The sequence below is a fragment of the Mustelus asterias genome, unplaced genomic scaffold, assembly GCF_964213995.1.
Source record: "Mustelus asterias unplaced genomic scaffold, sMusAst1.hap1.1 HAP1_SCAFFOLD_2980, whole genome shotgun sequence".
NCBI classification, from domain to species: domain Eukaryota; kingdom Metazoa; phylum Chordata; class Chondrichthyes; order Carcharhiniformes; family Triakidae; genus Mustelus; species Mustelus asterias.
The window spans coordinates 27,501-37,899 of NW_027592925.1; the positions used below are offsets into that span (position 1 = coordinate 27,501).

General features: G+C 47.1%; 1 protein-coding gene across 1 annotated transcript in view; it reads right to left on the reverse strand.

The window, feature by feature from the left end:
• Positions 1-9,995, reverse strand: part of LOC144490173 (nuclear receptor corepressor 1-like) — a gene marked incomplete at both ends in the record, with an annotated part of 33,727 nt that extends 23,732 nt beyond the window's left edge. Inside the window, one exon of the mRNA XM_078207980.1 lies at positions 9,897-9,995. Coding sequence (XP_078064106.1) covers positions 9,897-9,995 — 99 coding nt within the window. The remainder of the gene's footprint in view (positions 1-9,896) is intronic.
• Between the last annotated feature and the right edge of the window lie 404 nt (positions 9,996-10,399).

Below are 10,399 nucleotides of genomic sequence, written 5' to 3' on the forward strand. Positions count from 1 at the left end.
ACAGGAGAATCCGCTCACTGCAGCGGGACAGGAGAATCCGCTCACTGCAGCGGGACAGGAGAATCCGCTCACTGCAGCGGGACAGGAGAATCCGCTCACTGCAGCGGGACAGGAGAATCCGCTCACTGCAGCGGGACAGGAGAATCCGCTCACTGCAGCGGGACAGGAGAATCCGCTCACTGCAGCGGGACAGGAGAATCCGCTCACTGCAGCGGGACAGGAGAATCCGCTCACTGCAGCGGGACAGGAGAATCCGCTCACTGCAGCGGGACAGGAGAATCCGCTCACTGCAGCGGGACAGGAGAATCCGCTCACTGCAGCGGGACAGGAGAATCCGCTCACTGCAGCGGGACAGGAGAATCCGCTCACTGCAGCGGGACAGGAGAATCCGCTCACTGCAGCGGGACAGGAGAATCCGCTCACTGCAGCGGGACAGGAGAATCCGCTCACTGCAGCGGGACAGGAGAATCCGCTCACTGCAGCGGGACAGGAGAATCCGCTCACTGCAGCGGGACAGGAGAATCCGCTCACTGCAGCGGGACAGGAGAGTCCACTCACTGCAGCGGGACAGGAGAGTCCACTCACTGCTGCAGGACAGGAGAATCTGCTCACTGCAGCGGGACAGGAGAATCCGCTCACTGCAGCGGGACAGGAGAATCCACTCACTGCAGCAGGACAGGAGAATCTGGCCAATGTCTTTAAAACAAATGGTCCATTCTCTGAAACAGATCACACCTCATAACTATCAGCGTATGACCATGAGATGTAGGAGCAGACTTAGGCCATTCAGCCCATTGAGTCTGCTCCACCAGTCGATCATGGCTCCCCATTCTCCCACTTTTTCCCTGTAACCTTAGATTCCCTTACCAATCAAGAACCTATCTATCTCTATCTCGATCTCTGCTTTAAATGGTTTCCCCCTGATTCCCATTGACTCCAATTTCACCCGAGCTCCTTGATGCCAAACCCGGTCCAAAGTTGGCACCTGGTTTTGGCAGAACCCAAACTGGGCATCAGTGAACAGCAGCTAACATAGAAACATCAAGAATAGGAGGAAGCCATTTGGCCCTTTGACCTGCTCCCCCATTCATTATAATCACAGCTGATCATCCAACTCAATATCCTGATCCCACCTCCCCCCCCCCCCCAACATCCTTTATCCCCTTGGCCCCGAGTGTTATCTCTAACTGATTCTTGAAATCATTCAATCTTTTGGGCTCAGCTGCTTTTTGTGGGAGCGAATTCCACAGACTGACCACTCTCTGGGTGAAAGCATTTCTCCCCATCTTAGTACGAAAAGATTACCTTCGCTACACTCCTCCAGAGCAAGAACATCCTTCCTCAGAAAAGGAGACCAAAACTGCACACAATACTCTAGGTGTGGCCTCACCAAGGCCCAGTATAATTGCAACAACACATCCCTGCTCCTGTACTCGAAACCTCTCACAATGAAGGCCAACATACCATTTGCCTTCTTTACCGCCTGCTGCACCTGCATGCTTACCTTCAGCGACTGGTGCACAAGGACACTCAGGTCCCGCTGCACACTCCCCTCTCCCAATTTACAGCCATTCAGGTAGTAATCTGTCTTCTTGCTTCCAAAGTGAATAACCTCACATTTATCCAAATTATACTGCATCTGCCATTGATTACCCCGCTCACCCAACCTGTCCAGATCATTCTGAAGGATCTCTGCATCCTCGTCACAGTTCACCCTCCCACCCAACTTGATGTCATCTGCAAACTTTGAGATGTTACATTTTGTTCCCTCATCCAAATCATTAACATATATAGTGAAAAGCTGGGATTTAAGTACTGATCCTTGTGGTACCTCACTAGTCACAGCCTGCCATTCGGAAAAAGACTTGATTCCTACTCTTTGTTTCCTCTCTGCAACCAGTTTTCTATCCATCTCAATACACTTCCTCCAATCCCATGCGCTTTAATTTTACACACTAATCTATATTGGACTTTGTCAAAAACCTTCTGAAAGTCCAAATAAACCACATCCACTGGCTCCCTCTCATCAAGTCTACTCGTTACATCCTTGAAGAATTCCAGTAGAGTTTTCAAGCATGGCTTCCCTTTCGTAAATCCATACTGGCTCTGTCCGATTCTACCACTGTTTTCCAAGTGCTCTGCTATAAAATATTTGATAACGGATTCGAGAATTTTCCTCACTACCGATGTTAAGCTTACTGGTCTATAATTCCCTGTTTTCTCTCTCCCTCCCTTTTTGAATATTGGAGTGACATTCACTACCCTCCAATCTGCAGGGACTGTTCCAGAGTCTATAGAATCCTGGAAAATGACCACCAATGCATCCACTATTTCTAGAGCCACTTCCTTAAGTACTCTGGGACATAGATTATCAGGCCCTGGAGATTTATCCACCTTCAATCCCATCAATTTCCTCAACACCATTTCTCTGCTAATTCTGATTTCCTTCAGTTTCTCCTTTTTTATTAAACCCTTAGTAAATCCTTTTACTTCCCCAACATTTCTGGTGTGTTATTTGTGTCCTTTGTGAAGACAGAATCAAAGTTTGTATTCAGTTGGTCAGCCATTTCTTTGTTCCCCATTATAAATCCCCCAGTTTCTGACTGTAAGTCAGAAATGTTTCTGACATTTGTCTTCAATTTTCTTCTCTTCACATACCCATTGAAACTTCTGCAGTCGCAGCTTCCATGTTCCCCGCAAACTTCCTCATGGACTCTATTGTCCCATTTTTAATCAGTCCCATGGTCCTCCTCTGCTGAATTCTAAACTGCTCCCAATCCTCAGGTCTGTTGTTTCTTTTTGGGGCAATTTGTATGCTTCTTCCTTGGATTGGATACTAGCTCTAATTTCCCTTGTAAGCCATGGATTGGTCACCTTTCCCATTTTCCTTTAGCGCCAGACAGGAATGAACAATTGTTGCCGTTCACCCAGGCGCTTTCTGAATGTTTGCCATTGCCCATCCACCGACATCCCTTTAAATAACATTTCCCAATCCATCATAGCCAACAGGCACCTCATATCATCGTAGTTTCCTTTATTAAGATTCAAAACCCTCCTCTCGGAGTCAACTACGTCACTTTCCATCACAATGAAAAATTCTATCATGTTGTGGTCGCTCATCCCAAGGGGTCTCGCAAAACTAGATAGGCTGTGAGGAGAGGTTGAATAAACTAGGATTGTTTTCACTGGAAAGACGGAGGCTGAGGGGAGACCTGATAGAGGTCGACAAAATTATGAGAGGCATCGACAGGATGGATAGTCAGAGGCTTTTACCCAGGTTGGAAGTGTCAATTACAAGGGGGCACAGGTTCAAGGTGAGAGGGGGAAAGTTTAACGGAGATGTGTGGGGAAGTCACAGGAGGTGGCGGAATCAGGCACATTAGCAACATTTAAGAGGCATCTGGATGGGTACATGAATAGGGAGGGAATAGAGGGATACAGACCGAGTAAGGGCAGAGGTTTTTTTTAGTTTAGACAGGCATCATGATGGGCACAGGCTTGGAGGGCCGAAGGGCCTGTTTCTGTGCTGTACTGTTCTTGCTTCTTGTTCTTAACTAGATTGGCAATGATTCCCTTCTCATTACACAGTACCCAGTCTAAGATGGCCTGCTCTCGAGTTGGTTCCTCTACATATTGGTCAAGAAAACCATCCTGTATACACTCCAGGAATTCCTCCTCTACGGCATTGTGGCTAATTTGATTTGCCCAATCTCTATGCAGATTAAGGTCACCCATAATTACAGATGTCCCTTTATCGCATGTGTCTCTAATTTCCTGTTTAATGCCATTCCCAACATGACCACGACAGTTTGGAGGTCTATATACATAGAGTCATAGAGGTTTACAGCATGGAAACAGGCCCTTCGGCCCAACTTGCCCATGCCGCTCTTTTTTTTAAAAAAACCCTAAGCTAATCCCAATTGCCCACATTTGGCCCATATCCTCGATACCCATCTTACCCATGTAACTATCTAAATGCTTTTTAAAAGATAAAGTTGTACCCGCCTCTACTACTACCTCTGGCAGCTTGTTCCAGATACTCACCACCCTCTGTGTGAAAAAATTGCCCCTCTGGACACTTTTGTATCTCTCCCCTCTCACCTTAAACCTATGCCCTCCAGTTTTAGACTCCCCTACCTTTGGGAAAAGATATTGACTATCTACCTTATCTATGCCCCTCATTATTTTATAGACCTCTATAAGGTCACCCCTCAGCTTCCTACGCTCCAGAGAAAAAAGACCCAGTCTATTCAGCCTCTCCTTATAAATCAATCCATCAAGTCCCCTACCAACAGTTTTTGTCCCTGGTGTTTCTCAGCTCTACCCATACATAAGAACATAAGAACTAGGATCAGGAGTAGGCCACCTGGCTCCTGGAGCCTGCTCCGCCATTCAATAAGATCATGGCTGATCTTTTCGTGGACTCAGCTCCACTTACCCGCCCACTCACCATAACCCTTAATTCCTCTACTGTTCAAAAATTTATCTATCCTCGCCTTAAAAACATTCAATGAGGTAGCCTCAACTGCTTCACTGGGCAGGGAATTCCATAGGTTCACAACCCTTTGGGCGAAGAAGTTCTTCCTCAACTCAGTCCTAAATCTGCTCCTCCTTACTTTGAGGCTATGCCCCCTAGTTCTAGTTTCACCCGCCTGTGGAAACAACTTCCCTGCTTCTATCTTATCTATTCCCTTCATAATCTTATATGTTTCTATGAGATCTCCCCTCATTCTTCTGAATTCCAATGAGTATAGCCCCAGTCTACTCAGTCTCTCCTCATAAGCCAACCCTCTCAACTCCGGAGTCAACCTAGTGAATCTCCTCTGCACCCCCTCCAGTGCCAGTATATCCTTTCTCAAGTAAGGAGACCAAAACTGTACACAGTACTCCAGGTGTGGCCTCACCAACTCCTTATACAGCTGCAACTTAACCTCACTGCAACAGATTCCACATCGTTGGAGCCAATATCCTTGCTCACTATTTTGTTAATTTTCTCTTTAACCAGCAATGCAAATCCACCGCCTTTTCCTTATGGTCTGTCCTTCCTAAATACTGAATATCCCTGGATGTTCATTTCCCATCCCTGGTCACCCCACAGCCATCTCTCCACAATCCCGTCGATAGCATCCCCTTTACATCTATAGCCACTTGATAGTGAAGTCGACTGCCTCTTCCATCAAATTGCTATTAAAATATACATGAACCTTTGATTAATCGCGCAGAAGTTATTGTTGGAAGTTGGATGAAATCTTACACTCAATCTGTAACGATAGAAGGAAATGGGCGGACAGGGTTATAGAGATCAATGTTTCAGAGAAAGTGAAGAAATCGGCCACCAGTGGAAGGTCAATGCTGCCTCTGGGCCACAGGGTGGCAGTGCTGAGCCACACTGGTGAACATTATCCAGATTCCAAAATAGACAAAAATCACAAAACACAGAAAATAGGGATAGGAGGAGGAGGCCATTTGGCCCGTCGAGCCTACTTCGCCATCCATCACGATCATGGCTGATCATCCAACTCAATAGCCTAATCCTGCTTTTTCCCCATAACCTTTGATCCCATTCACCCCAAGTGCTATATCCAGCCACCTCTTGAATACATTCAATGTTTTGGCATCAACTACTTCCTGTGGTAATGAATTCCACAGGCTCACCACTCTTTGGGTGAAAAAATGACTCCTCACCTCCGTTCTAAATGGTCTATCCTGAATCCTCAGACTGTGACCTCTGGTTCTGAACTCCCCCACCATCAGGAACATCCTCCCTGCATCTACCCTGTCTAGTCCTGTTAGAATTTTATAATTCTCTATTAGATCCCCCCTCATTCGTCTGAACTCCAGCGAAAACAATCCTAACCCAACCAATCTCTCCTCATTTGTCAGTCCCGCCATCCCCGGAATCAGCCTGGTAAACCTTCGCTGCACTCCCTCGAGAGCAAGAACACCCTTCCTCAGAAAAGGAGACTAAAACTGCACACAATACTCTAGGTGTGGCCTCACCAAGGCTCTGTATAATTGCAACAACACATCCCTGCTCCTGTATTCGAAACCTCTCGCAATGAAGGCCAACATACCATTTGCCTTCTTTACCGCCTGCTGCACCTGCATGCTTACCTTCAGCGACTGGTACACAAGGACACCCAGGTCCCGCTGCACACTCCCCCCTCCCAATTTACAGCCATTCAGGTAGTAATCTGCCTTCTTGTTTTTGCTTCCAAAGTGAATAACCTCACATTTATCCAAATTATACTGCATCTGCCATTGATTAGCCCACTCACCCAACCTATCCAGATCATGCTGAAGGATCTCTGCATCCTCGTCACAGTTCACCCTCCCACCCAACTTGCTATCATCTGCAAACTTTGAGATGTTACATTTTGTTCCCGCATCCAAATCATTAATATATGTTGTGAATAGCTGGGATCTCAGCACCAATCCCTGTGGCACCCCCACTAGTTACTGCCTGCCTATTAGAAAAGCACCCATTAATTCCTACTCTTTGTTTCCTCTCTGCCAACCAGTTTTCTATCCATCTCAATACACTTCCCCCAATCCCATGCGCTTTAATCTTGCACGATAATCTCTTGTGCGGGACTTTGTCAAACACTTTCTGAAAGTCCAAATTTACCACATCGACTGGCTCCCCCTTGTCAACTCTACTGGTTACATCTTCAAAGAATTCCAACAGATTTGTCAAGCATGATTTCCCTTCATAAATCCATGCTGACTCTGTCTGATCCTGCCACTGCTTTCTAAATGCTTCACTATAAAGTCCTTAATAATGGATTCAAGAATTTTCTCCACTACCGATGTTAAGCTTACTGGTTTATAATTCCCTGTTTTCTCTCTACCTCCCTTTTTGAATATTGGAGTGACATTTGCTACCCTCCAATCTGCAGGGACTGTTCCAGAGTCTATAGAATCCTGGAAGATGACCACCAATACATCCACTATTTCTAGAGCAACTTCCTTAAGTACTCTGGGATGTAGATTATCAGGCCCTGGGGATTTATCCGCCTTCAATCCCATCAATTGTCCCAGCGCCAGTTCTCTACTAATATTGATCTCCCTCAGTTCTTCCCTCACTAAAGTTTGCATTCTCCAACATTTCTGGCATCTGATTTGTGTCCTCTTTTGTGAAGACAGAACTTAAGTATGTATTCAGTTGCTCGGCCATTTCTTTGTCCCCTATTATCATAGAAATCATAGAAATCATAGAAACCCTACAGTGCAGAAAGAGGCCATCTGGCCCATCGAGTCTGCACCGACCACAATCCCACCCAGGCCCTACCCCCATATCCCTACACATCTACCCGCTAATCCCTCTAATCTATGCATCTCAGGACACTAAGGGGCAATTTTAGCATGGCCAATCAACCTAACCCGCACATCTTTGGACTGTGGGAGGAAACCGGAGCACCCAGAGGAAACCCACGCAGACACGAGGAGAATGTGCAAACTCCACACAGGCAGTGGCCCAAGCCGGGAATCGAACCCAGGTCCCTGGAGCTGTGAAGCAGCAGTGCTAACCACTGTGCTACCGTGCCGCCCAAAATAAACCTGTTGGACTTTAACCTGGTGTTGTTAAACTTCTTACTGAGAGAGAGAGAGAGAGAGAGAGAGAGAGTGCAAACTTCACACAGACAGTGACCCAAGCCGGGAATCGAACCTGGGTTCCTGGAGCTGTGAGGCAGCAGTGCTAACCACTGTGCCGTCCCCGTTTCATTCACCCGTTTCTGTCTGTAGAGGACCTACATTTGTCTTCACCAACCTCTTTCTCTTCACGTTTCTATAGAAACTCTGGGTCAGTCTTTATGTTCCCTGCAAGCTTACTTTCATACTGTAGTTTCCCCTTCTTAATCAGTCCCTTGGCCCTTCTTTGCTGAATTCTAAACTGCTTCCAATCCTCATACCTATTATTATTCTTGGCCAATCTGTATGCTTCTTCCTTGGATCGGATACTCTCTCTAATTTCCTTTGTAAGCCATGGATTGGCCCTCTTACCCATTCTGCATTTGTGCCAGACAGGAATAAACAGTTGCTGCAGTTTCCCCGTGCGTTCCTTGAATGTTTGTCATTGCCCATCCACTGTCATCCCTTTCAGTAACTCTCCCCAATCTATCAAGGACAACTCATGCCTCACATCCTCATAGTTTCCTTTATTAAGATTCAGCACCCGAGTCTCCGAATCAACTACTTCACTCTCCATCTTGATCAAAAATTCTATCATGTTACGGTCATTCATCCCCAAGAGGTCTCGTACAGCTAGATTGGCAAGATTCCCTTCTCATTACACAGTACCCAGTCTAAGATGGCCTGCTCTCTAGTTGGTTCCTCTGCATATTGGTCAAGAAAACCATCCCGTATACTCTCCAGGAATCCCCCCTCATTTTTCTGAACTCCAGTGAAAACAATCCTAACCTAGTCAATCTCTCCTCATACATCAGTCCCGCCATCCCCGGAATCAGCCTGGTAAACCTTCGCTGCACTCCCTCGAGAGCAAGAACATCCTTCCTCGGAAAAGGAGACCAAAACTGCACACAATACTCTAGGTGTGGCCCCACCAAGGTCCTGTATAATTGCAACAACACATCCCTGCTCCTGTACTCGAAACCTCTCGCAATAAAGGCCAACATGCCATTTGCCTTCTTCCCCGCCTGCTGCACCTGCATGTTTACCTTCAGCGACTGGTGCACAAGGACACCCAGGTCCTGCTGCACACTCCCCTCTCCCAATTTACAGCCATTCAGATAATAATCCGTCTTCCTATTATTGCTACCAAGTGAATAACCTCACATTTATCCACATTATACTGCGGCTGCCATGCAGATACCCACTCACTCAACCTGTCCAAATCACGCTGAAGCATCTCTGCATCCTCCTCACAGCTCACCCTCCCACCCAACTTTGTTTAAGTTTATTAATTAGAGTCACAAGTAGGCTTACATTAACACTGCAATGAAGTTACTGTGAAAATCCCCTAGTCGCTGCACTCCAGCGCCTGTTTGGGTACACCGAGGGAGAATTTAGCATGGTCAATGCACCCAACCTGCACATCTTTCAGGCTGTGGGAGGAAACTGGAGCACCCGGGGGAAACCCACGCAGACACGGGGAGAACGTGCAGATACAGACAATGACCTAAGCTGGGAACCCTGGTCCCTGGCACTGTGAGGCAGCAGTGCTAACCATTGTGCCACCGTGCCGCCCTTTAATTATATAATTAATGTATATTGTCAATAGCTGGGGTCCCCGCACTGATCCCTGCAATTTCCCACTCGTCACTGCCTGCCGCTTAGAAAATGACCCATTTATTCCTACTCTTTGTTTCCTCTCTGCAACCAGTTTTCTATCCATCTCAACACACTTCCCCCAATCCCATGCGCTGTAATTTTACACACTAATCTCTTTTGTGGAACTTTGTTGAAATCCTTCTGAAAGTCCAAATAAACCATTGGCTCCCCCTCATCAACTCTACTCGTTACATCCTGCAAGAATTTCACTAGATTTGTCAAGCGCGATTTCCCTTTCATAAATCCATGTTTAGTCTCAACTCTGTCCAATCTTGCCACTATTTTCCAAGTGTTTTGCTGTGACATTTTTCCCACTACCGACGCAGGCTGACTGGTCTAAATAATTTTCTGCTCTCTCTCCCTTGCTAATAGCACTGTGGGTGTACCTACACCTGTGGTGGTTCAAGAAGGCAGCTCACCAGCACCTCCACAAGGGCAGTGAGGGATGGGAAGTAAATGCTGGGATAGCCAGCGACACCCATGTCCCAGGAGTGAATTTAAAAATTCAATATGGAAAAGCTGACTCCCCTGTTGGAAAAGTCAGTGAGTAGAAATGGGTTTGCTGTCCCAGCGGGGCAGATGTTGGGTCGCTCTCTCTCTCTCACCTGGTTCCGTCCCCGGCGCCGATAGTTTCGCCTCAGCTGGGCTTTGTAATTCTCACTCTTCTTCGAGAGATAATAATACAGGACGCAGTCAGCAACATTCTGCAACCGCAAGAGAAAGCAGGAGAGATCGTCAGAATACACTGACACAAACTGCACAGTCTGATCCCAGTCACACTGTAACCTCAGATACGGCACTGGCCAGTCACACTGTAACCTCACACACGGCACTGCCTGATCCCAGTCACACTGTAACCTCACACACGGCACAGTCTGACCCCAGTCACACTGTAACCTCACACACGGCACTGTCTGACCCCAGTCACACTGTAACCTCACACACGGCACTGTCTGACCCCAGTCACACTGTAACCTCACACACGGCACTGCCTGATCCCAGTCACACTGTAACCTCACACACGGCACTGTCTGATCCCAGTCACACTGTAACCTCACACACGGCACTGCCTGATCCCAGTCACACTGTAACCTCACACACGGCACTG